Source organism: Chlamydotis macqueenii, chromosome 4 (assembly GCF_036417535.1).
Source record: "Chlamydotis macqueenii isolate bChlMac1 chromosome 4, bChlMac1.mat, whole genome shotgun sequence".
Lineage (NCBI taxonomy): Eukaryota > Metazoa > Chordata > Aves > Otidiformes > Otididae > Chlamydotis > Chlamydotis macqueenii.
This window is the reverse complement of record NC_141559.1, coordinates 26236437-26264009: the sequence shown is the minus strand read 5'-3', so window position 1 is coordinate 26264009 and position 27573 is coordinate 26236437. Positions and strand designations below refer to the sequence as shown.

Below are 27573 nucleotides of genomic sequence, written 5' to 3'. Positions count from 1 at the left end.
TTGCTTGATCTTTAACCCCAAACCACTTGGTTGGGGGTGGAGGGGAAAAGGATTCGTTTTTCTAGATAGGGAGCAATTTAGAATGGGACACTACAGAAATTTAATAATGGTGACCTTAAATTTTTATTTATTCCTCATCAAAGCAATAAATAGTTTTACGGACACGTAGTTGTGAGGAATGTAGTAAGACACAGTGAAAGGAAGTATTAAAATTTATTAGTAGTAGAAGACTAGGCAAATTTTGAAACTATTTAATTCAGAGCTTAGTATGTCATCTCAATCCTTCAAAGTCAAATTACTCACTGCAGATGCTCAACTCTGAGCTTAGTCAACTGCTAGATCAAATTCTCAGCTTTAAGTTCTAGCAGTACTGTCAAAAAGCCGGTGGGGGTGGGGGGGGGAAATCACACATTGTATCTGTGTTTAGGCCTAGTTCTTCAGAAAAAGAAGATGAGGTAGAATAGACACACAGTAGCTTTGTCTAATTTATGAGTTGGAAAAGAATACGTTTAACCAAAATAATAACAGTCAATCAAGTTGATCCACGCTCTTCCACATTTTCTCTGCTGGAAGCCAGAAAAGTAGCATGAATATGTTCTAACCAGGAAAAAAAAAAAAAAAAGCCAACCCAAACCATAAAGTAGATCTCATCACCTCTCTGTGGACTTAAGTTTGCAACTGTTTGAGCCTGGTATATAAGGTTACTATCGTTCAGCTGAAGGTTATCAGCAAGGAGAATCAAGCAGCAATAACTGATTTCCTTCAAAATAAAATGGTTGGGTAAGTAAACTCAAAAAAAAAAAAAAAAAAAAAAGTAATTCTTCTAGAAACAACTACTCATACAAGACATGCCAGGCGCGGTTTAGTCCATTGACTCGGTGGGGAGTGGAGAAGGCATGGGAGGAAGTCACTGTAAATTTCATCATCAGGCTTGGGATAAACTAAGTAATACTACACCAGATATTATTTATGAAATTATGAAATTCAATTGTTACCTCTATAACATTGTTACAGAGATAGAGAACAATTATTATAAATTGTTATCTCTGTAACCAATAAAAGAAAACACAGATGTGATTTCTCTCAAGAAAAGAGGGAAAAAGTATATCGAGATGCATTCTGTTACCAGTACAGGTATTTCAACTCTATCTACTTCCACTGAGCAATAGTCTTTCAACTTCAGCAATGAGATAACTGAACACACAATACCTTATTTATTTCCAAGGTTAACAGAGACTCAGCATCAGTTTTGGCCAACTGTAGCTTGTTTTCTGGCACATAAAGCTCCTTCACCTCGTAAGAGGCATCCACTGGTACAATGTCCTATACAAACAGAAATAAACAGAACTTAATATTTGCTCAGAGTGCTTCTTGACACTGAACACATGGTCAAGAAGTAAAATTCTAATGTTGCACTACTTCGTAGCAAGAGTTTATTCGTTAAGCAATTTTCACTCATTTAAAAATCAGCCCTGCTCCAAGATTATGATACATTGCTAGCCAAGCTGCTGGCTTGAGTAACTGAAGTGAAACATTCTGACAAGAGATTTTTTTCCTAAACTTTAAGTACCCCATAAAACACTTAATTAAATGGTTAATTATTTACTAGGTAAGTGCTAGTTTTATGACTTATTAATGCCTACATGACCTACAGCAAAAGGAAGACTATGCTTTTATACTTGCAAAAGAAGTAAAAGAAAGTTTTGGAGAATGAGTATTTATAAGCTTAAATCATTCACTATGCAACATACATTAGAAGTGGTAACATGGAGGAAAAAAAAAAATTCTATCTCAACTGAAAGTGATTTAATACAGAAGTACAAATTAAATGTATTGCCTATGGCAACTGACATAACACCAGTGTTCTAATCTGTATACGAACACTTAGAACACTTAAATGAGGTTATCTCTGTATATATATACATGCAGTGAACTGAAATCTAGTTTTATAACCAGAACACCCCAGAATATCAATATTTTATTTGAAAAAAATTGCGTTTTCCTCCATGCATTTTAAACAAGACATTTCCACTTCACAATGCTCAAGACCTTAGGCTTCTCATAACATATGAATATAAGGATAAAAACATAATTAAAAAAAAACAAGAAGAAAAAAAAAAGAGAAGGGAGAAGGCCATCATGACATCATAATAAAACTTTGAAGTGTCTCCTCTGGCAAAGGATGGTATAAAATGTCAAAATCCAGTCAAATGTTCTGGTGATATTCAGTAGCAAAAAAAAAAAAAAAAAAAAAAAAAAAAAAAAAAAAATCAGTGAAAAGTAGCTGATAGTTCTTTTTAAAACAGGTTTTTCAGAGTTTTGGAAACTATTGTAAAGTAATGTTTTACTTTTTGAGAAAAAAAAGCTCACTCCTACAGCAAAGCATATTCAGACCCACAACAAGAATAAAGAAATTATCTTTATTTTTCCAGTATATGCAGCCCAGAGTAAACAGGTATACCTGTAAGAAACAAAAGTTTGCCCAAGCATTTTAAATCACTTATCCAAGCATTTACTAGACATTAGGCACTACCTCCATGGAAAGTAAAACAAACAGAGTGGGATGATGAAAGTAAGTGGGAGATAAAATGACTGAAGGAATAAAAAGGCATGGCGAGTCTCACTGGCTGTTACATAATTCATATCTCCAAAGACAAAGAAAAGGAAAATAAATTAAACTAGCACTTCAATTTTATAAGGAAAAGCTCAGTCCATCACATATCAGACATCATTTTGAAGTTGATTTTATTAGACAGTTATTTAGGCAAAATCTAACTGCCTTCTATTTTCTCTGCCTAATCAGCAGCATTTCAGACCAGGAGACCTGCAGCAGATTCCTGCCACAGCAATAAGCACAGAATCAAATAAAGGTATTGCCTCCGGTAAAGAACAGTAGACCTTACAAGCAAAGTATGACAGAGTACACATTATGCTGCTTCACAGAAGATGTCCCTCTGGACCCTAGTTCATTACCATGCTAGAATGTCCTAATTTTACAAACCATCAAAAGCTTAAAATAAATGTGCCTATTAAAAGGTCTCTTCAAATGCTATTCTGGTTTTAGTGTCCCACTAATGGGCAAAACAATGGAGAAAATAAGGGTTTCACAATGCAGTTTCTGTCAACAACATACCTCATTATAAGGATGTAAACAGCTTAAAGACAGTTGCAGCAACACTGAGTCAGACATTTAGAGAATTTTTAGGATTAGTAAACGTAGACTCTTTTGCAGACATAACAATGGCATTTAAAACAACATCTTCGATTTAAAAAAAATCGAATAAAACAAAAAAATCTAATAAACCAAAAGCAGCAAAAGGAATCCACAGGTCTTTAAACTGTATGAATTTTAGGAAAATGTTAGGCTAGCAAGCCATCTAGTGACCGCTTTAAGGTAGTAACCTTACTCAAAGGTTCGTTCTACCAAAGGACAAGTTACATAATATTCCTCAGCATTTATTATTTCACAATGCATTCATATAAGTAACTACAAAATAATAAAAAAGTAAACCAGATGCTTTATGGGAATGTGCCTCCTCAGACTGTGGTGGTAGGTTCTTTGCTGATACAGTCTAACATCCTTAACAGTCTGTGAAGAAAGGACCTTCAGGCAAGATTCCCATAGGTGGGCATTCACAATAACATCCAATTTACATTACTGAATGACTAGTCTTATAAGTTCATATTAATTGAGGTGTGAAGCCACTGAATTATTTATATGGGAAAACACAATCAGAAGTATTTGCTTAACTGTAATAATCACTGAAGCTCTGGTACCTCCAGCTTGCAGGGAAGTTTGTCAGTACTTTTAAGTACAGGGAAAACTGAAAAGTGCAACGACAGCCATGATCTTAACAGAAAGGTACAATTTTCTGGACTGAGGGTCTCTTCTCTGCCCGTGAGTTGTGTTCTGGCATGTTTTAAACTCAATTGATCCATAGAAACACGCCTCCTCTTGTGCCAACAAGAGGAATTTCTGACCCCAGTCACTCACTGTTGTTTCTCTCAAATGTGTAAAGATGCCATTTACACATCTGTTTTGGTCAAAATAAGTCACCTTGTCTGTGCCTTTTCCCAGAATACAGAAGTTAAAAACAAGAGAAGAAAGCAGAAAAAAATAATTAACAAAAATGACACCATCACAGTATTTACTGATTACACAATTCAATGTAACTGAACCGTGTTCTTTAATAATAACTCCAAAATTATACATGCTTTTTACCCATTTGAGCGACTGAAATCTATTCCTTTAACATTCAGTAGTAAGAAATCCGTAACTTAAAATACAGAAAGTTCTGCTTACTTTCCTAAGTATGAGAAGAAATCAATGTTTTATTGATTTGGGAATTACAGAAGTTGAATACTGAGGTGGGTTTTTTTTAAGTTGTTCTTAAAAGTTTATACTGGTTTCTGCTCACTCTGGCTTACATCTTTACTGCTGTGTGTTTAAATCTTCACTGTAACAGTATAAAACTAATAGTATAATCTTGCATATCCTTTACATATGGTGTGTGGTTTTTTTCCCCAGCCTCTCACACAAAATAATTATTAGCCTTATCACAGAGTCACAGAGGAGCCTCTGGAAGTCATCTAGTTCAGCCTCCTACTCAAAACTGCTCCCAGTACAGCAAGCTGCTCAGGAACGTGGCCAATCAGGTGTTGAATATCTCCAAGGATGGAGCATCCACAAACTCTCGGGGTAACTTCTACTATTTTATCATCTTTTTTTTTCCCCCACCCACTAGGTATAGTTTGATTCTAGCAGAATCCTTTTCCACATATTTTCCAGGAACTATCAGCATCAAGGTTCACATCTTAGGGAAAAAAAAAAAAAAAAAAAAAAAAAAGGACACTGATCTTATAAACCACAACAATGAAAAACAACCCTTAACTTCTACTCCGCTTGAAAGCCTCACTGCTCCAAAATACAGAATTTTAATATAATTGCTGGAAATTCTGTGAATATATCTAGGAAATCAGTATTCTAAGATACCATGAGGATCACTTTTCCAAACATAGGTACAATGCTAAGCTTACAAAAGAACTTGGATGTCACTGTTGGGGGATGGGTGGGAGATGGAAGAGGGGACAGGAAGTTTATACATACAGAATCACAGAACCATAGAATGGTTAGAGCTGGAAGGGACCTTCAAAGGCCATCTAGTCCAACCTCCCTGCAAGGAGCAGGGACATCCCCGACTAGATCAGGTTGCTCAGAGCCTCATCCAGCCTGGCCTTGAACGTTTCCAGGGATGGGGTTTCCACCATCTCTCTGGGCAACCTGTTCCAGTACTCATGGTAAAATTTTTTTTCTAATATCCAATCTAAATCTACCTCCCTCTATTTTAAAACCATTAGCCCTAGTCCTGTCACAACAGGCCCTACTGAACAGCCTCTCCCCATCTTTCTTGTAGGCCCCCTTCAGGTACTGGAAGACCACTATCAGGTCTCCCCGGAGCCTCCTCTTCTCCAGGCTGAACAGCCCCAACTCTTTCAGCCTGTCCTCACCAGAGAGGTGCTCCAGCCCTCTTAGCATCTTCGTGGCCCTCCTTCTGGACCCTCTCCAACTGGTCCATGTCCTTCCTATCTTGGGGGCTCCAGAATTGGACACAGTACTCTAGGTGGGGTCTCACCAGGGCAGAGTAGAGGGGGAGAATCACCTCCCTCGACCTGCTGGCCACGCTCCTCTTGATGCAGCCCAGGATGCGGTTGGCCTTCTGGGACGCAAGGGCACATTGCCTGCTCATGTTGAGCTTCTCATCCACCATCACCCCCAAGTCCCTCTCCTCAGAGCTGGTCTCGATCCATTCTCCGCCCAGCCTTTGTCCACTGATGCTGTAACCCTGTCATAGAAGGCCACCAAATTGGTCAGGCACGATCTGCCCTTGGTGAAGCCATGTTGGCTGTCATGAACCACCTCCTTGCTCTCCATGTGCCTTAGCATGGTTTCCAGGAGAATCTGCTCCATGACCTTGCCAGGCACAGAGGTAAGGCTGACCGGGCTGTAGTTGCCCGGGTCCTCCTTGTTCCCCTTTTTAAAAATGGGTGTTATGTTCCCTCTCTTCCAGTCATCGGGGACCTCACCAGACCACCACGACTTCTCAAATATGATGGCCAGTGGCTTGGCAACTTCATCCGCCACTTCCCTCAGGACCCGCGGGTGCACTTCATCAGGTCCCATGGACTTGTGCACCTTCAGGTTCCTCAGATATTCCCGAACCTGCTCTTCCAGTACAGCGGGCAGTTCTTCATCCTCACAGTCCCTGCTTGTGCCTTCCACAGCTTGGATGGCGAGACAAGAGCCCTTATCGGTGAAGACTGAGGCAAAAATGTCATGGAGCACCTCAGCCTTCTCCATGTTCTGGGTAACCAGGACACCGGCTTCCTTCCGGAGGGGGCCTACATTCTCCTTGGACCTTCTTTTGTCCCCTACATACCCATAGAAGCCTTTCTTGTTATTTTTGACATCCCCGGCCAGATTCAGTTCCGTCAGGGCTTTAGCCTGCCTCACCTGATCCCTGGCCACTCGCACAGCCTCTCTGTAATCCTCCCAGGCCACCTGTCCCCACTTCCTTCTTTACTTTCAGTAAAGAATACTGAACCATGTACTCAGTGGATTGATCTAAATAGTAGTAGAAGTGCATCATCAGATTCCAGTTTGGGGAGTGGTATTCAGAGCCACAGTAAGTTGATGTCCCTAAGAATGGGACTTTCATACAAAGGTAGTTAACAGTTTAAAGTCTAAAGTTACCTACTGGAAATGCAACTCTTTCCTTGTACTTTTGCACTTCCTTAACAATAAACGTGGCATTCCTGAGCATGTCTTCAGAAAATATTTTCCGGGCTAAATATTGAACTTGCTCCATAGTAAGGAAATACAAATTTTGTGCAATGGGCTAGATCAGCTATATTTGTTGACAGGAAGAACAAGAACAAAAACAATGAAATATTTACAGCCAAAGACTCGCACTAGGCTTCTCTGACTCCATTGGAAAGTATCAGCAGATTGAAAGCCAAATTTATCAAGTTCAAATGCCACACAAGTCTGCCTGACTGCAAGAAAAAAAGGTGTGCAAGCACTGATTTGTATAGTACTGAAAGCAGTCCAGGGAGGGGAAAAGGAACTTTTCATATGACTCAGACTTGGTAGCTTTAGGAGATATTCATCAGTGCCTTGCATTCTAGGTCCCTAAAAAGAACTTTGAAGTATCTTCCACATTTACAAACAAAGAAACAATACTACGTGACCCTCAAAACCAAGTTACGCCACACAAGAATTTTCCAGATCCAACAGCTGCTTATTACTCCCATTTTTATGTGGTTATCTCCCTTTTTATTCCATAAAGGATTGAACATGTTTTTGGGAAAGACCTGATAAACTGGTTTCAGAATTCTTTTCAAATATTATGAAAAATTCTAAGAACCAAATAATTCCACTACCTACATAAAAGAACAATGTTTCAAATTTTTGTTTAACAACTATATATGTGTATATCTGTCCATCTCTACCTCAACACACACATACAGTTCCAGCTGTCTTCTCTTTACTGCCATTATTTTCTGAACTAGCACAAAAACCAGTTCTTGACATTCAAGGATTACCAATACTTTGAGTGTTCTTCTTCCCAAAGTTTTTCACAGCTATTGAAACAAAACAAACATCCCTAATTATTTTTAATGTGCCTGGTCTATGGACTTTTTCTTTAGTAATCACAACAGATTATTAAAAAACATAGACACAGCTTGTTGCAATAAAGAAAATCTACAGAAATTATATTCTCAAGATATCACTGTACTAACATGGCCTGAGAACAAGACATGCCTGTTCAGCTATGCCTTGGTTTCATTGTTTCACATTAAAGTAAGCAACCCCTAAGATACCTCGGCATTCATGATACTGTTGTCTACAAAGAAAGAAAAAAAAAGTGCTAAAGTGTGCCTTAAGCAAAGGATAGAGCAAAGTGACTGGGCCAGGAGCCAGCATTCAGCACTGTGTACCAAGTGTACTAATGCAAGACTTTGAGGATCACTGTGTTGGCACACATGACATTGGTTTCTACGATTATGAAACATACTGAATTGTTCTTCTGAGAGGGAGGAACAGGACCTCCCACAGTCAGGAACTGCCATCTCCCATCGGCAGGAGTCCTATACAGCACTCTCCTTTTTTCTCCCAAAAAATATTTGGATGAGCATTAGGGTAAAAATCTAGAATTCTGCTGTGCTTTTCTGCCCTGTCTTATTTCCTGAGCAACCTTGAGCAAACAGTGATCTACTAACAGAGTTTTTCTTGAAAGTTTACATACAAAAGACTAAATCTCTCCAGAGCTGTACTGGCACAGAGGGTTAAAATTAATTCCATACTGGCTACACGATGTTTGTTGGGTTTTTTTTCCTGTTTGTTTCTTTGTGAGGTTTTTTTTTTTGGTTGGTTTTTTTTTTAGGTTGGGTAATAAGCTGAATTCACTTATCAGACAACAGGAGAAGGCCCAGAAGCTTCAAATGGGATGGTGTAGATGGCAGGCATGAACAAGGAAAGAGACATACCTTTTCAGAAGCTATGAACCACTAACTCAACTCAGTTGTGTCAAGAAGATCAGTTTCCTGAACTGGTCATTACACAATTGCAGGACCACATTTACTAGTGCAAGAAAAACAGTGGAAACAAGGGAAACCAGACACAACCACAGCGGCCCCTGTTTAAACTAGCTCAAATGATTTAGTGTATCTCTGCTTCTTCACATCTGCAGTATATATTAATTTGTACACTACAGAGACAAAGTAAAAAAAAAAAAAAAAAAAAACCCAAAACTCTTACAAATGGTAGCAACCAATTTTAAAGTCGATATTCATCATTGGTTCTGTAACAATGGAGACAGCCTTCTCTCCCTTCCAGTTACCAGTTATGATAATATAAATTAATTTTCCACTTCTGCAAATCTTATTTGACTTAGAGTTCAATGTTGTAATGTTTACATTTAAAAAGGAAACACACAATAGGACAAGTTTAAAGCTAGAATGTAAGGATCTATAAGCCTTTAACTCTCAAAAACTGTCTCTGCTTTTCCTAGCACATACATTCAGATTGCAAGCACATTTGTGCTTTGAAAAAAAGGTTACTAAGATATATCTGCATTTCTGCTCACCCTCTCTTGAAGAAGTTCCACAACTTGTTGTATACAATCATTCACATCACAGGAATCAGTTTTGAGCACAAGCTCTGGGGCTTCCGGTTTTTCATACTCAGAGTCAATCCCAGTAAAACCTATAGAACATAAGACAAAAATCTTAAGTGACTTTTTCCAAAAGATTACTCCATTTTAACATTGTTCAGTTTTCTAAATACAAACCAACACAATAGTCAGAAGTACCTTGTTTTAGTTTCCTTAATACAGGATTTCTTAGGGAAATCAACAAGTTTTTTCTTTATTAGACCATCTGCTAATCCTACTACATTACTGCATCAAACTTCAGCATTCTGCAGCACATACATAGCACATTTTTGTTGGTGAAGTTATTTGATTTATACTGTGAGTAAAGAAAGGAGCACTGGCAGAAGAACTGTACACATCAACCCAGAGTTAGTCATGCATCAGCCTTCCTTCATTATTAGCTGTGATTGTTGGGTTTGTTTTGTTTTTTTTTAACACAAAGCCTGATGTTGAACAACCAGTATATATGTAAACTTACAGTCACACCACCAAGCAGTACTCTGAAGAGCAAGGGATTCCAACACCTATTACTTTAGTTTAGCTAATATATGCTTCTTAAGACAGCTGTTAATGTAAGGTAGATGCATGTGTTAATTATAGTTTATTATAACAATCATCACAGACTGTACAAGCTACCAGTGACACTTGTTCTGGCCTACTTAGCTAGTAATCTGCTTTGAAACAGAGGAGATTCTGACTAACCATGCCTAAACAAGAAGGAAAAAATCAAGCCCAAAGGCAAAGCATCTAAGCACTACAAGTCAGACCTGTAGCAGAAGTATCAGCTGGGCTACAGCAACTGAACATCTGCATCCTCTACAATTGCAAACATTAAAACTTGAGTTTTTCACTTCAGACTTAAATATTCTCAGAATTAGTAGCTTAATTCCCCATCTAAGAAAAAGATCAATTGCTGCAGTATCCCACGTGATAAAGGCCGGTATCTGTTCCAAAAACTGTATACTTCATAAGTATCTGATTACTGGAGGAGTGAAAAGAGGGGGCAAAGAAAGTGTCCGACTACCATTGCCAAAGAAGATAACAGTTGTTGACATTCCTTTTGAACAGGTAAGTTCATTTCATTTTCATCCTTCATATATCAAATAGGTCCAAAGATATAGCCACTGCTAGACCCACTTGTAGCTTAGTCAGGCAACGTATATCTCACTACCACTTCTAAAGTAACACAATTCCATTATGAAGCCTGTAAAATTAACAAAATATTAAGAAAGTTCTATGGCACAAATAAAGATTCTGTACAGAACTGTATCTTCATATTGTGCTATCTCAAGTCATCTTGCTTTGATTCTGAGCAAACCTTAGTTCAACCTTATTTATTCCCAGTCTTCACATGAACTATTTGGTAGTACTAGAAGTATCAAGCAGCCAGTCATGTGAAATTGTCTTTGATTTCTTGAACTTTTTATTACTTTTGATTAATGGTGAGTTGATCACTGCAGCATCTGCAAACTCTGCCGCTGAAAGTGATAGTTTTAAAAATTGCTTTGCTTCTTAACACAGGTAAAAAGTGCTACCATCAACCTCTGCAAACTATAATATAACACGGAGCAAAGAAGAAACAATATGTGTCATGAGTGATCACACACCTAAGCTTTTTTTTTATTGCAAGCTGTACTTAAATCTTGATCTGAGACTGGGGACAGGAAATAATTTTCATGGACACTAGCACAGAACCCTAATTTCAAAATAAAAGTTAGTATCTTCAGAAGTGTTAATGGTCTTTACAGAAAGATGGTGACCATGCTTTACCTTTTGGAAGAAGTTAGTAACTCTTATTAATGCAATTCTTTATAGACTTCAGAGAGAATCAGGCTCTTTTTTAACTAGTAAATGGACACACAAAGGATATAGACTACTCCTCAATCATAAGAGCTTGCAATAGAAACCATGTAATCCGCTCAAGGTTTTTTCGATGTAAGGACTGCCAGTTTTGCCCTTTTACTGTTCTATGCATTTATATAGTCAGTTGCATCAGCTAGATGCAACTATGCAATCACAAGCTTCTGCTCAGTCCTGTCCCCAGTCCATGCTGCTTTTAAGGGTGGTACACTCAAAGACTTGAGCACAGCCACTTATGTGGAGTCAAATTACACTGATGTTTCACTTATGTAGAAAGGATGTGACTATATCTAGGATCACCTTTAATTTCTCCAGCCCTGGCTTTCTTATAGAGTCCTTTAACATCTCTCTGCTCACAGACGTGCAATGGAGCATCCACAAATACTTCAAAAAAAGGTAAACTTGCCCCTTCATGAATTCGTCTCGCATTATTACGATCCTGAAAGACAACAGAAAAGAAATTCTAAAAGATTGCACTCACATATTGTTATTGTCTTTCTGCTTTCAAAATTCATTTTAAAGAAGCTGACAGTAAAATGTAAACAAGCTTTCAAAATTTGAAAAAAGAAACATGATTTGATCAATAGATGCCCTGCGTTAATTTGGATACAGTTCATCACATGGTAAAAGCTGATATTAAGATCTGAGATATTTTACATTAACCTAATTTATTAAAAAAAAAAAAAAAAAACAAAAAAAAAACCACACAGAAACCCAGGCATAGAGTGAAGAATTTTCTATACCTGCCCCTATCTTAGGAATTACAATCCCAACAGTTATATCTGCCTCACTCACTAAAGACTAAAGTCAGAGGAGGTATTACCTGCTGCTCCTGATATGACCACCCTTCTCTCCAGAGCACCAGATTTCTCTACATTCATTAATCTGACAAGACTTGTATACTCCAAATATTTTTTACTTGTATGGCTTGCCAAGCATTGAAACAGTTGGTGAATTTCATTTAGAGAACAAAAAACTTCCAAAAAATCCACTAAAACCATCTCTTACTAAATACGGTTATTTTTCCTCAGATCTAAAGACTTCTGCTTTACTGCAGGATCTTGAGTTCCTCAAATTATTATCAGAATAACTGTTTATACCACTATAACCAAAGAAATAACACCTGTTCATGCTGTGAAATGCCTGAGCTACAGCCCTTGGGTCATTCTTCAAGTTACCTGGTGTTCACACATCCTTTTTGTCTCTCCCATTCATGTTCTCATACACAGACAAATATAGTCTTCATAAAACAACGTTAACATGGATGTAGGTTAATTTTCAGTATTATCTAATGTCATGTTGTATACAGAGCACAAAAAGTAAAAAGAACTATGGGCAATTAAACATTTTTCCCTTAAGCCACTTGGGAAAATACAGCTCATGCCATTCATTCACTGAAGGAAACGTTGCTCTGAAAAATGATTTAACTAAGTCTTCAGATTGAGTATGTATGTAGTCTTTATGTTTATAAAGTACTGGAATCTACATGGATCAAACAAGATATTGTAATTTTAAGACTCTTTCATGGAGTATCATTTGGGTTTGTTCCTAATATTAAATTAATAATATATTTAAGATTAATGTTTCTGAAATTTGTGTCATCATCCCTAGAAAGCACAAATGTCATAAAAAACAAGCAAGCATTTCATTCTGGCTAAGTTCAGTGAGGGGTTCCTATAGCTAAAATTCTGAGTGACATTCTGCATTTGTTATTTTCCCTACACTTTCTCTAGAGAGTTTTCACATTTACCTGCGTATAAGGAGAGATGAAACTGGTAATGCACACCAAACCAGCATCTGCAAACAGTTTAGCAACCTCAGCAATACGACGGACATTTTCTTCTCTATCTTCTGGTGTGAAACCCAGATTCTTATTAAGGCCTTGGCGAATATTATCACCATCCAATGTGTAGCATGGAATGCCATGGCATACTAAATACTCCTCCAGTGCCATGCTCACTGTAGTCTTTCCAGCACCAGACAGACCTAGAATATTAAATCATAACACAAATATATATATTATAGGCATAGAAACAAGCTAGGGCAGATTGTAGTACATGTACCATTGCTAGCATGAAAAACCCAAAGTGACAGCCATCAGCAGCTATGCCTCTCGGAGATGCTTACCTGCAATATAAGCCAAATGCCTTTTACACAGACAATAAGTATAGGGAGAGTAAGACACAAAGTTAAGTGTGCAATTAGAAGCAGATAAAAGAGTTTGGCCTTGAGAGGTGCTGTCACTTATAGAGGTGGTGCACATTCCCCAGTGCTGCTGCTGGCAGTTGTTACTACCTGAGTAAACTAAATTCAGAAACCCAACACAGAGTTAAGATGTTACATTTACATCACAAGAGGAAGACCTCACACTGAAGTGAACTTCAGTCAACAAAAGAAATGGGCTCAGACCAAACCACACACGGTTTTTACACCTTACAGAATAACAGCACTGAATTAGACACGACAGACACAACAAAACTCACTCATTCAAGGCTCACACACAGCAGTCATGCTCCAATAACCAGAGCATGTCAACAACAAGCAAAGACAATTTTAATATTAAACTTTGGTCCACTTCAGAATCTTTGGCAATAAAACTTTAAACAATTGAGAAGTCTTGTTGGCACTCAAAAGTCTACTTTAAGTTGGAAATGTGTTTGAATAATTTTCTAGACTAGAATTCAGGAGTTTAATCTTGAGCGCATTCTTCAGCTTATACAGAGTAATTAACGGAACACAAACTTGAATCTTCATAAGATGACATTAATCCTTTGAGTAAGAAAAAAATTAAGGGTAACGGTAGTAAAAAAAAAAATAGCATTAGTGGCTGAAGAAAAATGTTTTTATCTTTATTAGTGGTGGTTAAGAATTAGTCTAGCTTTTAGAGAAAGAAGCAAAAAATCACACAAAACAGCAGTTTGTTATTACTTCTAAGACCTTTACAGCAAAGAATGACAATCATGCTAACAAACAGGTTCTAAGAAAACAGAAAGTGCAAAGGAAACCTTGACACCTGCAATAGTTTTGGGTAATTTAAAGAAGAGGAGTCATTGTATTGGTTGCTCCTTCACTCAATTTAATATCCACAAGATGCAGAGCGATCTACTGAAAACATAAGAATATGTGTATCCCAGGACAAGTCCTAAAAAAAAGAACCAACATCCCCTCCTCAAGAAAAGCCCCCACATCCATGTCACAGATTTCAGTATGGTTTGGCTCATACTCAAAACTCTCAACAAATTGCAGAGTTGTGAATAATGATGTAACAATGTTTATAAAAATTACATATACTTTCTTGGACAACTCAAGTTTCCTATGTCAATGCTTACCTATCTACTTTGAAAAGAGCAACAGCTATACATGATCTGGCCTAAGTCATAACAGTCAGCTTGAAAAAGCTTCCAAAAGGAGACCTCTTGCTCTCTTGCCCTCCATTCTCTCCACTCACAACATCCTACCTCTTATTATTCCACCACGTCTGGTGCCCATTAGCCAACTCAGTTTGCTGATCTTTTTCTTTTTTCCTTTTTTCACTCCCTTTTTTTGTGTGTGGGTGTAGGCTGTATTAAGTTCACTGATGATTTAGCAAGTTCAACCAGCTCAAGGTTGGGCTAGGCAAGCACTACAGATTGCGAGAAGGAAAGTAAGGCTAGAAATAGAATAGTCTTCTTTTGGCAGCAATTAAGTACACTCCCATCCTACAAAATAACCACGGCAGTCCAATTAAGATTTCAGCAAGTTCATCATTTACTTCTCATTGATGCAGTCCTTGATTTGCAATTTTTGTCCCCACATGTAGCTTGCTGTTCCCTCAAATGCTCTAGCTTTTCACACATTGTTTGGTCTCCAACATGTAATGAACTGCAAAAGTTAAAGTTATATAATAATGAATTTTTAAAACAGCTTTTGAGCTGACAGGTCTTTAAAATAACTTTCAGTCACAAAATTGCATATTATTTTATTTATAAAAGTAATGCTTTTTAATATATTTTTGACACTCCTCGGTTTTTTGCTAGGGCCCTCTGACTCAACAGCACAAGACATTTATTAGAATTCAGCTCTCAATTAAATCTGAGCTTAAAAATGAAAAGCTATCTCTGAATTAACTTTCCATACACTCCCACTCCATGACTGCTGATGAGGTGAGAGACTCTTGAAGGGAGTGTACCATCATTTCACCTTTTATTCTAAAATCTGGCAGAGTTTTGAAGACTTATGTTTGCACAGTTCTGGAATGGGTAGTAATGCTTTCTTCAATACCTACAGTCCATTTCACCCCTAACATCAGTGCTCAAACATCTTTAATAATCTAGCTTCCCCAAAACACTCTTCTTAATACCTTTCAGCCTTCCTACTTTTCTGTATTCTACCATCACCCTTCTTCCTCCTGAAAAAAAAAAGGAAATCGGGCATTGAGATAATGTTTGCTTAAAAAGAATGATGACTGGAAAATATTGCCATGTAGATAACTGAGAAAATATTTTTATCATTACCTTTCTCAAAAGGATATTAATGAATTACCAGGAGAAACAGACAGGCAGCCTACCAGATCATTTGAGCACTGAGATACAGACTGGAGCTACGTGACAGAAACAGGGAGAGAAAGGTGTCAATTTTTTTGCTAAAGAAATACATGTCAGCAAGCTACTGTATCAAATCTGTTTGAAATGGCTCTCAGCAATTTGGTATCAACTGCTGCTTTACCTATCACACATGTTCATTAACACTAATGGAAATAAATTTTAATTAGTGTAGTAATTTTCTCTAACACTCTATGAAGACAGAGGTCCGTGATAACTGGAAGAGAGGGAACTTAACCCCCATTTTTAAAAAGGGGAATAAGGAAGACCCAGGCAACTACAGGCCAGTCAGCCTTACCTCCGTGCCTGGCAAGGTCATGGAGCAGATTCTCCTGGAAACCATGCTAAGGCACATGGAGAGCAAGGAGGTGGTTCACGACAGCCAACATGGCTTCACTAAGGGCAGATCGTGCCTGACCAATTTGGTGGCCTTCTATGACAGGGTTACAGCATCAGTGGACAAGGGACGAGCAAAGGATATCATCTACCTGGACTTGTGCAAGGCATTTCACACTGTCCCACACGACACCCTTCTCTCTAAACTGGAGACATGGGTTTGACGGGCGGACCACTTGGTGGATAAAGAGTTGGCTCGATGGCCGCAGTGGTGGTCAATAGCTCAATGTCCATGTGGAGACTAGTGACAAGTGGTGTTCCTCAGGGGTCAGAATTGGGACTGGCCCTGTTCAACATCTTTGTCGGCAACATGGACAGTGGGATAGAGTGCATCCTCAGCAAGATCACCGACAGCATCAAACTGTGTGGTGCCGTCAACACGCTGGAGGGGAGGGATGCCATCCAGAGGGACCTTGACAGACTGGAGAGGTGGGCCAATGCAAACCTCATGAAGTTCAACCAAGCCAAGTGCAAGGTCCTGCACGTGGGTTGTGGCAGTCTCCGCTGGGCGGAGAACAGATCGAAACCAGCCCTGAAGAGAGGGACTTGGGAGTGATGGTGGATGAGAAGCTCAACATAAGCAGGCAATGCGGCCTTGCGGCCCAGAAGGCCAACTGCATCTGGGCTGTATCAAGAGGAGCGCGGCCAGCAGGTCGAGGGAGGCGATTCTCCCCCTCTACCCTGCCCTGGTGAGACCCCACCTAGAGTACTGTGTCCGGTTCTGGAGCCCCCAAGATAGGAAGGACATGGACCAGTTGGAGAGGGTCCACAGGAGGGCTATGAAGATGCTAAGAGGGCTGGAGCACCTCTCCGGTGAGGTCAGGCTGAGAGAGTTGGGGCCTGGAGAAGAGGAGGCTCCAGGGAGACCTGACAGCGGTCTTCCAGTACCTCAAGGGGGCCTACAAGAAAGACAGGGTGAGACTGTTCAGTAGGGCTTGTTGTGACAGGACTTGGGGTAATGGTTAGAGGGAGGTAGATTTAGATTAGATATTAGGAAAAAAATTTTTACAATGAGGGTGCTGAAACACTGGAACAGGTTTGCCCAGAAAGGTGGTGGATGCCCCATCCCTGGAAATGTTCAAGGCCAGGTTGGATAAGGCTCTGAGCAACCTGATCTAGTCGAAGATGCTCCTGCTCCTTGCAGGGAAAGCAACCTTTTGAAGATTCCTTCCAACCCTAACCATTCTATGATTCTATGATCTTTTGTATCGCAATACAATAGTGCTCTAAATGGTTTACAAACTAATTAAGTAACACATTTTGTTATATTTTTTATTTTCAGTTTTAACTGAAGAAAACCTCCAACGAAAATACGTTAAAACTTCCAGGAACTTTGAAAGACAGAACAAAAACAACCCCTCCTAGTTATGAAACAAAACTGTCTTCCAGGATTTACTTACCCCCTCTTTTTACAATCAAAACAATTCAAAGAAAAACACCACAATCCTGATTTCAAAAATAAATTTATGCATTGCCTAAACATGCAATTGCTGTCCAAAAGGCATAGGTTTATGTTGAAATGTTATTTCAACCCAAGGAGACAATCACATTCCAAGGAGAAGAGATCTTTACAGAAAAGTTTCGGAAACACAGACTCAAAAAAGGTTAGGTTTCATTTGTTAATAGGTAAAATGGACAGTGAGAAGAGACAGATTTGGTTAAAACACAAAAAAAAACCCTCCATATGCTCCAAAATTTAACTGGAATTAAGCAGTGGACAGTGTCAAATAAAGAACCCTCCTACAGCACTGAACAAAATACATTCTCAAGTTATTACCTGTCCCAGAGCAATTTCTTGCTAGTCTACCTAAAAACAGTAATAAAATTGCATCAAGGTCTTAGATTCCACAAACATTCAAACTTGCATGAAAAAAAGGAGCTACAGGCAAGTAGCTTTTCAGAAGAGTAACTAAAAGAAACGGATCCTCAGAAATTCATGACTGTACCTGTTAACCAGACTGTGCATCCACGAAAACCACTTCTTGTTCCTACCACTTGGCCTCTCTTATTTCTGCTGACATGATGAGCTTGGTAGGTAACATTGGTTGCCCTCTGTGTTCCCTGTAAAAGAAGGTGATTACATCTTTAATTTCTGAAAAGGTGAGCTGGCAAAGCATACTAAAACTTATTCACAGGCACAAAGAAAAACTTGGAGACAGACCAAGTAAAAACAATACCCAATTCATTAGCTGCAGCATAGATCAAAGGACATAAATGAAAATTAGAAAAGCCACCCATAGCAAACCTTATCCCTTGTGGCCCTTCTGTGAAACTTGAGATTGGCAGGTTAGTCAACTACTACTTTCAAACACAACTTGTTTAAGAAAAATCAGCTATAGAAACAACGTGCTAGACTTTACTTCTATTCAGATCACTTAAATCTAAGATCCAATGGATTCTATCTCTCTCCGAGCTAAAGGTTTCTGTCATAAAACAATCAAACATTGGCTCATTTTTAACTCTTAAGAAGTCTTTTCATTGCAAACTATGCATGTCTGGTCCACCTTGCATTTCAGCAGACACACCTCCAAACCACTCTGCCTTTACTTACAATATCATCAGTCTCCAGAAATTAGACAGTTATCATATATTCTGAATGTTTAAAAAAAGTACTATTTCTAAGAATTTACTTTAAAAGATGAGATTTCTGTAATACAATTTTAATTAAAACAAAGCTGGTTACAGACTTTCTTAAAACTATTTATTCATCATAATAAGCTGCTGTATGAGTACCTTAAGTAAGATGACACTCCTGCCAAACTCATTTCACAATTTAAGGTGAGGGAACCCATAAGACCTCAGCCCTCAGCATTCCCTTGAGCTTTAATGGTATCTAGCTATATGAACTTTGTTCATAGAAGATCAAAACCTTAGAAAACCAAACAGAGCATGAACAATTAAACAGAAGAGAAGGTTTAAAAAAAAAAAAAAAAAAAGGGGGGGGTGCAAGACAGATTAGTGGTATATATAATGCTGCTTTGACTTCTCTTCCTTACAAACAATTTGCAAGATATTTGTGCTATCTTCTCTTTCATCATTGTATCAGTGCCAGCTGGAAAATAAAGCACTTACGACATTTAATAAAAAAGAAAGCAGGGAGGATATTCATCCACGGAGTACTAGCAGAGTGCTATTCACAGTCTTAGAGACACCTTGAAGTAAGGTTAATAGAAAAATGGTATCTACTTGTGGCTTCATGAAATGCTACTACATCATTCCTCTGTAGAAAAACACTTCAAAAAGTTTATCTATAACTTAATTGAAAGTTACGAATTTGTGTGATTGTATGTCCCCACTCCTATACACAGCTGGGCTCATAGTTAATACAAACAGAAACTCAAGGTAGGAACAGATGTTCAAGTCTTTAAATATAACTCTGTAATTCAACAGTGACAGCCTGGCATCTAAAATTAGATGAAGATGGAATACCAACCCATAAGAAACCACCACCTGCAAACAGGTTATCACCATACAAAATGAAGTTATACTTGCTGATCGTGTTTTCAAATAATTTTTCTCCTAAAACAAAACTGTTTTGCACATGAAGTCAGTGCAATACAGCTAACTAAAACTGTAGAGAGTTTAAAAAGAGTAAAAAAAAAATCAAAAACTCTTTCTTCTTACAGTAGAAACAATTATGCATAACAAAATCGGAGATCTCAGTGAGCAAATGTATAAATTGTGGAATTAAAAACAAGAAAAATGTAAGTACTTAGTCTTCAATTAAAAGAAAAATATACTGTGCATAATGAACATATACACTAATTCAAACTAATATATTGATAGCAATATTCTTTCTCATTAATTCCAGTCATACTGTATTGTACCAGGCACTGGATAAACAGAAAACAGTCTCAAAGCACAGGTCCCATGCCACTGTCTCAGTAAGCTATTTGACATTGAAATATAAAAACACACAAGCTCTGCTTTTGACTCCTAGCAAGGAGTCTGTTATCAGAATCAAATACTTCGGAGGTCAAACATCTTATCCAAGGAGACTTCTTCCAGTCCGTATTCAGTAAGTTGTATCAGCTTTGTTCTCCAGAACAAGAAAAGTGGTAATGACACTGACCAGGGCATTGCACTATGCTTACGAAACACATGAAACCCTAAAGAAGGAAGCAGGCAACCGGGATTCTTAAAATTATGAAAAAGACACAACCTTAAAAGAGAAAAAAACAAAAAAGTATCAGGTAACAAATTAGCAGAGACAACAAATTACATCAATGAGCAGGCCAACAGATTGCCAGACTACAAGGCACACAAGTGCAACAGAGCAGCCAGCAAGCTCAGTGGTGGGACAATAATCCATCTGTACTTCAGAAGCAGGTGTCTAAGCCTAATGGTTAAAGTGCTCAAATAGTCTGCATACATTCAAAAACACACTTATCACCAGCAGCCCCACCTTTTGTTTATGTGTGCATGCACACAAACAAGACAGCTCAGTACTGGGCGAAGTAGTAGCAAAGTCCTCCTTCTATCAAAAGCTGTTTACTATTGATGCTCTAAAGAGTTAAGAATTTAGCAAGTCATTCTCTCTTGCTGAAAACAAACAAACAAACCAAAAAAAAAAACAACAAAAAAAACAAAAAAACCCAACGTAGTAATGTTTCCTAATCATGTCCAATTTGCTACTAGGTGATTCACTACCACCATTGAGCAACAAAAGCTGAACATTGGATCCTCAACAACAAAAGTTTTTAATTACTATCCCTGATACATACACTCACTACAAACATTGATGTGGCCCAGAAAAACAGTCAGGAGCAGAAATCAGTGGCTCACACTGGTTGTGCTCTTAATTTATGTAGCCAGTCTTCAAATTCCTGTACGTAAACTTTGATGCGTATGAATTTATGACATTAAATGGTCATCCAAAATTATAGCAGAAATAAAGAACAGTCATTTCTTTTTACACTTTATCAAAGCATTGCTCACCTTGGAGATTCAAATTATCAGTGTTAAAAGAAATGAAAGATAAGAAAATGAGTAACAGAATAACTCGACGTGATGATTAAGTACTCTTTTAAAAAACTATTTTACACTTCTTAGCCTAATTACACTATAATTCACTACAATAGTCACTACTGAAAGGACACTCTAGATTTTTGTAAAGAGGCTAATGAAAAAAAAAAAAAGCATTAATCTCCACGGCCTATTTATCTGCTTTTTTTAAAACCATCTGAAATTTCCTCTCTGACTTGCCCACAAAAATATTTTTTCTACCTCATGTTACGCATTAAGTGCTTCTACTTATAGCTACTTATACAAATACTGCATTTTAACATTTTCTCTCCTACTCACCAGGTTAAATAGAAATAATGCTTCAGTCCACTGTGATTCATTATAATGGTAATGTCAGCTGAGAAGACTGACATGTCCTTCCTTTCTTCTCCCCCACTATGCTAGTTTGTTTCTCACATGAGATCTGAACTGCCATAATAGGCTAATATCTTTGTACTACAGACAAAAAAAAAAACACAGAGTATTAAAGTAACAAGCCTTTCACAGATGTGCACTGAAAAGCTGTAATAATAAGACAGCAAGGAAGGATGACTCTGCAGCTTGCTTTTTTTGGCATAAAGGTAACCTTTTAGCTTTGCCAGTAGTTGACTGAGGAAATGAATACAGACATTTAAGAACTATGGGAACAGAAAACAGAAAAAAAGATAGGGACCAAAAGAAAATACTAACTCTGTCAATTTCTCTATGTAAACATTTGCAGAGACAAACTTGACCTATATTTTTTCCTTATCTTATTCTTTATGTTTTATCTAGTTGCAACTATCTTTTTTTTTTTTTTTTTGCCAAGGCCAAATTTATCAGTGCCAAACACTTTCAATGTAAGAACTTGGAATTCAGATCAGACATCCAGATGAAGAAAAGCAAAACCAAATTACAACACCAAGAACTAAAGACACCAGAAAGAAAAAAAATACTGCTTATTTCATAGTTAACAGACAGATCACTACACTGGCATAAACTGAATTTATTCTTCATTACTTCAGAACAACAATGAAACGTTGTGCTTCTACAGTCACTTTACATTAAATTTTAATTTTTCACAAAGCAAGACCTCTGGGGTAGGAAGCAGAGACTTCCCAAGCTACAGACAGCATCAACTTGAGACAGCTTTGAGGCTGGCAGCACTGGGAAAGAACTGTGTAAAGAACAGGCATGGTTTCTATACAAACCATATATATTCAAGAAGCTGCAGCTAATTCCATATTCTTCTGCCCTAAGATGTTGATTCCCCAAGCTAACAAGAGCAACATATCCGGCATCGCCTCTCAAATGCAGCCTTATCTTTAATGCCTTTCCCATTTCCCAATCACCCCAGATACTTTCTAGGCCATTTGCTAACTTGCTCACCACGTGCCTCACCATAAGCCAGGGATACCCTGATAACAATACATTTTTATGACGTTTATTCTTCAGCACTGATAACCAAATGAAAGGTTTCTTTTTCCCTCCAAATGGCTCTTCTCAACAGCCAATCAGCAACTCAGGCAGACTGAGCATTGTGCGTTGTCTTTGTCGACATGCGAACACAAGCAATGAGAATAGACATAACTCCAACATAAAAATTCTGCTACCACGGATGCTAAAACAACAGCACTTCATGTGAGAGTCTGTTTGTTCACATATTTAGATGAGATTTCAGGACCTGTTCACCAAAAGATCTGCCAGGAATGCCTTCCAATAACTACTTTCTCAAATTTTGGTTTGAAAATTTGTGCTAGATTTGGACAATTGTGCTTGGGAAAAAAAGGATAAGCTCAGAAATTATATCTGAACAACAAGATGTTTTACAGTTATTAGAAAACAACAATTCACCAATACAAACTCTGCCATAGCCTACAGCATTACATTTTTTCCTCACTTACAACAAAAAAAAACTTTCTTTTATCCTCACAACTGCCCTCCAGAATGCAGTTTGCCACCGTGGCACTGATACAATAAGGCATTTAAACACCTTCGCGTGTAGCGCTGCCCAGTTTGCCAAATGTATGCTCTCCTGCCACTTACACAGAAAAGCCCATCTTTGCCAGATGTTCTAAAGCTGGGACAGTTTCAAAAATCACAGCAGCAGAAAGCAGCCAGAATCTGTGGATACAAGTAGCTTGGTGATGACCGTACTATATGGAGTATATCTTCACTTGCCACCTGCTGCAATGACAGCATTACCAAAAGCAGAGACAGCTTATTCACCAGTACTAGAGTGGAGTCATGGATGGCATCAGAGGGAATGGACAAAAACAAAGCCAGAAATGCCTGTGCTGAATATGGTTTCAGAAACCAGAACTGGAGCAAGTTCTCATTCGGAGTTACCTGCAAAATGATGCAATACCCCAGTCATGTTAGGAGTTCAAGCTATGCTAAAGGAAGTATTCCACAAGTCTTCATATTTAGGTACTGTAACGGCAGTATTTGTGGCTATGTTGTGTGCTGCTCTGTAACTTGCAGTTTGCTGTGCTCAGAGGTGGGTTTGGCAAGGGAATTTCCACAGACAGAAGTGTATTTTGAATAGTGCTGGATGCCCAGAGAAACTTTGGAAGATGAGGCTCTGTCTACTCTCCTAGGGGCTGCCAATTCCATCGGGGTATAATGGGTTGCTTTGACTTTGCTCTCAGCTGAACAGACACGGAATCAGAAGTGCCAGAACATTTGTCTGTGGAGTCTGTGAATCAGCAGCATTTTTTTTCCTGAAGCTTATTGGGTTATATAAAGAGCGTTTCAGCTGAGATCTTCTGAAGAAAAAGAGAGAAACGGAAGACTTCCTCTGCTTGCCACGTAGCACAGAGGGGGTTGCTAACCTCAACTGAACCAGTTCACTTGTATGATTTCCTTAATTTGGACAAACCAATCTTGGCTTTGCTTCTGACAAATTAAATGATACAGAGTAACTTTTTAATACACTTTGTTACCCCCACCCAGACATGGTCTATTTCATTATCTTCATAACATCTGATTTTGCCTTTTCCTCAAGGAAATTGAAAGAACGTAACTTACCAATTACTCTCTTACATAACCAAGTTTGAACTTGCATACAGTGGAAGAGGCTTGGACAGGCACAACATCTACTGAATGCTTTTTAGTACAATACCAACATCTCAATTTTTCAGGCAACCGTGAGACTCTTTTCTTCTTTAATAGATCTGTCACTTTAATAAGAAAGTTGTGGCCTGTACTACTTACTCACAGCAAGACTTCAAAGGCTGTTTTACGCAATTACTTTCATATCAAATTTTTTCTGGATCTTATCTCTTGACTGCTTCAGATCAGCGTTGTTTGAAAGAAATTATACTTTTTTTTTCTTTCACTTATCTTGCATCATCAAAAGTATCAAATGTTCTCAGCAAAAGCCTGCAATGTATCTTCTAAACAGCTGCATTTTTGTCTTCGCTGTAAACTGATCGTCCCCCATCTTTATGAACAAGAATGAAGGCTTTGGTTAGATTCTTTTAAAGCCCTGTCTCGACAGTTTTCCACATAACACCCGCCATACAAAGAACCTCAGTCTTTGGCCAAGCCAGGTTTATGAATGGCCACATTGTACACCGCATTCTCAACTCGCCGCTCTACCAAAACGCTGGAAGCTGAGGGCTCACGACGGAAGAGGCAGGGATGAACCCCCAGACCCCCGGCCCCCTCCGAAATACCGGGAACAGGGCACAGCCGCCCCCCCCGCCGGGCTCCATGGCAACGCTCCCCTCAGGGAGCCCGCGAGCCCGCTGCGTTAACGGCCCCGGCTTGCGGAGCCCCGCGCGCAGCAACGGCGCCGCATCCCTACCCGCTCCGGGCGGGCGGCAGGGAGCGGTGCGCGAAGCCCCCTGCCCCGGGTCCCGCTGCCGTCCACTGCCACATCACCACGGGGCTCGGCCGCTTCTTTCTTTCTTTCTTCCTTCCTTCCTTCCTTCCTCCCTCCCTCCCTCCCTCCCTCCCTTCCCTCTCCTCTCCCCCGACAGCATCGCACGCCCCTCTGCCTGCAGGCGTCCCGCTCCCCGCCCGCTCACCCAGCTCGGCACCCTGTTGCTCAGCTTGACTTTCTTGCACTGGCTCTCAGGCAGCTCCATGGCCGCGGGGGCAGCGAGAGGAAGAAGGAAGGGAGGAGAGGAGGAGAAAGAGAAGGCGCCTTCCCCACTGATGCTTGACGCGGATGAAGGCGCTGCCGCCGGCGAGCCGTGCCGACTGCCCGTCCCCGCCCGCGGCTTGGCCAAAGGTGGTGCAGGGAGGAGCCGCGGCCCGGCGGGAGGGAGCGAGGGAGAGAGGGAGGTGGCGGGGGCGATTGGGGGTGGGGACAGGGGCCCAGCTGCGCGCCTGCGCAGCGCCGTGACGCTCGCCAGGGTGGGCGGTGGCCGCCGGAGGCGGTGACTTCCGCCGAGACTGCCCCGCTCCGGCCCTCCCGCTGCTGCCCCTGGTGGGCGGTGGGCGCGGCCCGTGCCCGCCGTGACCCGTGTCCGGCGCTTCGCTTCGCCTCCCGAGGTAGCTGGCGATATTCCCGCCCGCTCTGTGCTGTAACGTTAAGCCTGTGCGGCGTTATGTTGGTATTCTCTCTTGCTGTGTGATGCTTGGGATTGCAGGGTCGGTCCCGCTCGTTTGGAAAGCAAGACAGCAGCAGGCCGCGGCCTGCTCCGACTGCCAGCATCGCTCAGCTGGTGCCAGTAGCCAAGCAGCTGTACACCTCCTCCGATTACCACACACAGGTGGAGGAGAGGCTGTTATGCCCCTCGGGCCAGCAGGAAAAGTTGGGGAGGTGAGGGGGCAAGGTGGCTGCCTCATTTTTCTGTGATGAGGGCAAGCTAAAGCCAAAGCAGAACACTTGTTTCCTCTGTCTTTGAAGAAAGAGAGGGCTTTGCTGCAAAGCTTTAGATTGGAGGTGCTGACACCCGGAGAAGCAGCAGTGTGCACCGGTGGTGATGTGAGTGACTTGGAAGGCAAGGAATGTTTCAATTTAATCTCCCACCTTGCAAGGATTTCCCCAACAAATAAAGCTAATGCTGTGCTGTGTCCTAGGAAATGTCTTTTATGGTGAATTTAGAACCAAAAGTTCTGAATTCTTGCTTCCAGAAAGGAACAGCTTTATACTTGGGTGCTAATCTTAAGGTGGAGATGATGCCATACTAACAGGCATTCCATTTGCTGTATAAATATTAGTCCACATATATTACTTGAAGAAAGGAATTGCTTTAGCATTTAAGTGCTAATCTTAAGGTGGAAGTGGTGCTGTACTAACATAAATTGCATTTACTGTTAAAATAATTAGCCCATTTACAACCTGTAGACTGTTTGTTCTCTGACAGTTTAAACATGAAATGAAAACGCCCTCTTTGTGGGTGAATGTTTACTCTTGCTATATCAGAAAGACATCCTTTCAAATATACTAAGGTGTTGGGTTTAGAGCATATTTTGAAATTCAGATTAAAAGCTTAAAATTCTTATGCAAGGTAGATGACCTCTCTGAAATCAGAAGTAATTAGAAATGCTCTCAGACAATTTGAAAGTCAGATAGAATTAATACAATGTAACTAAGAAATACAACAATTGCCGTTATATCTTTAGGCTTTACTTGAATGACAAGGCTACACAGCATGCTGCCCTGCAAGTAACTGTTCAACAGATGGTCCCTGGCTGTGTACAGACATTCTGAGCATGACAAGCAGTGACAGAGGCAGGGCCTGGATTTTCAGTAGCAAAATCTCTCACACAGTCCTCTCCCAAGTACAGAAAGAGAACCTGAGAACCTGAGAACAGGCTTCCTCCTATTGACTACCCAGGCCAGGTTTGGTTAACTATGCTTTGCACAGCATTTGTTTTACAGGGATTAAGAGTAATTCTAAATGTTGTTTGCAATCACATTCATTTTAAAATTCTACTGTTACTTTATTCTAACTTGATATGGATTAGTACTGTTCATTCTGCAGTCTGAGACAATAGTGGGAAGATGGTAGTTTCCAAGAGCTGTAAATTGAGTCAAAAACCACAGGCAGTCCACGTACCTATGCAAGTGACTTCTTAACAGGTACATTTGGCTCTCCTGTAATACTCACACATTGACTGGGAGCAAGACACATGGGATTTTTTTAAATGGTCTGCACAGGAGTTTTGCCTTGGTCAGTGGTTTACCAGCAAGGAGTTCCACCCTATCGCGAGGTTTTTTTTTGCCACCTAGTTTCTAAAGAAACTATATTAGACTCTGATTTGAAGGTTGAGAAAATGAGGCTGTGCGCACAGGGGAAGTTTTAGGCAATGGTATTTGCAGTATGGAAAATCACAAGAGAAGAAAAGGCAGTTGTATTAATCAAGATGTATGCATAATAATGCCCAAACGGGCTGAAGGCAGGGAGCTGCATGATTACTTCCACAAAATACTGCAAAAAACCCGATGAGTGGTTTTATATATACTAGTGAAATCTGAATATGTACTAGTGAAATCTGCTAATATGACTGGTGGTCAGACAGATGTAATCTTAGACATATGAAAAAAACATTTCTGAACAGCAATTCCTAAAACAGATCACTTT

The 27573-nt window shown here is 39.7% G+C and overlaps 1 protein-coding gene across 1 annotated transcript in view; it reads right to left on the bottom strand.

Annotated features, from left to right (window-relative positions):
• Nucleotides 1-25337, bottom strand: part of PAPSS1 (3'-phosphoadenosine 5'-phosphosulfate synthase 1) — a 47346-nt gene extending 22009 nt beyond the window's left edge. Inside the window, exons 1-6 of the mRNA XM_086747420.1 lie at nt 25066-25337; nt 17995-18109; nt 12823-13058; nt 11373-11511; nt 9147-9265; nt 1210-1323 (exon numbers count right to left, since the gene is read on the bottom strand). Coding sequence (XP_086603546.1) covers nt 1210-1323; nt 9147-9265; nt 11373-11511; nt 12823-13058; nt 17995-18109; nt 25066-25125 — 783 coding nt within the window. The 5' untranslated portion in view covers nt 25126-25337. The remainder of the gene's footprint in view (nt 1-1209; nt 1324-9146; nt 9266-11372; nt 11512-12822; nt 13059-17994; nt 18110-25065) is intronic.
• Between the last annotated feature and the right edge of the window lie 2236 nt (nt 25338-27573).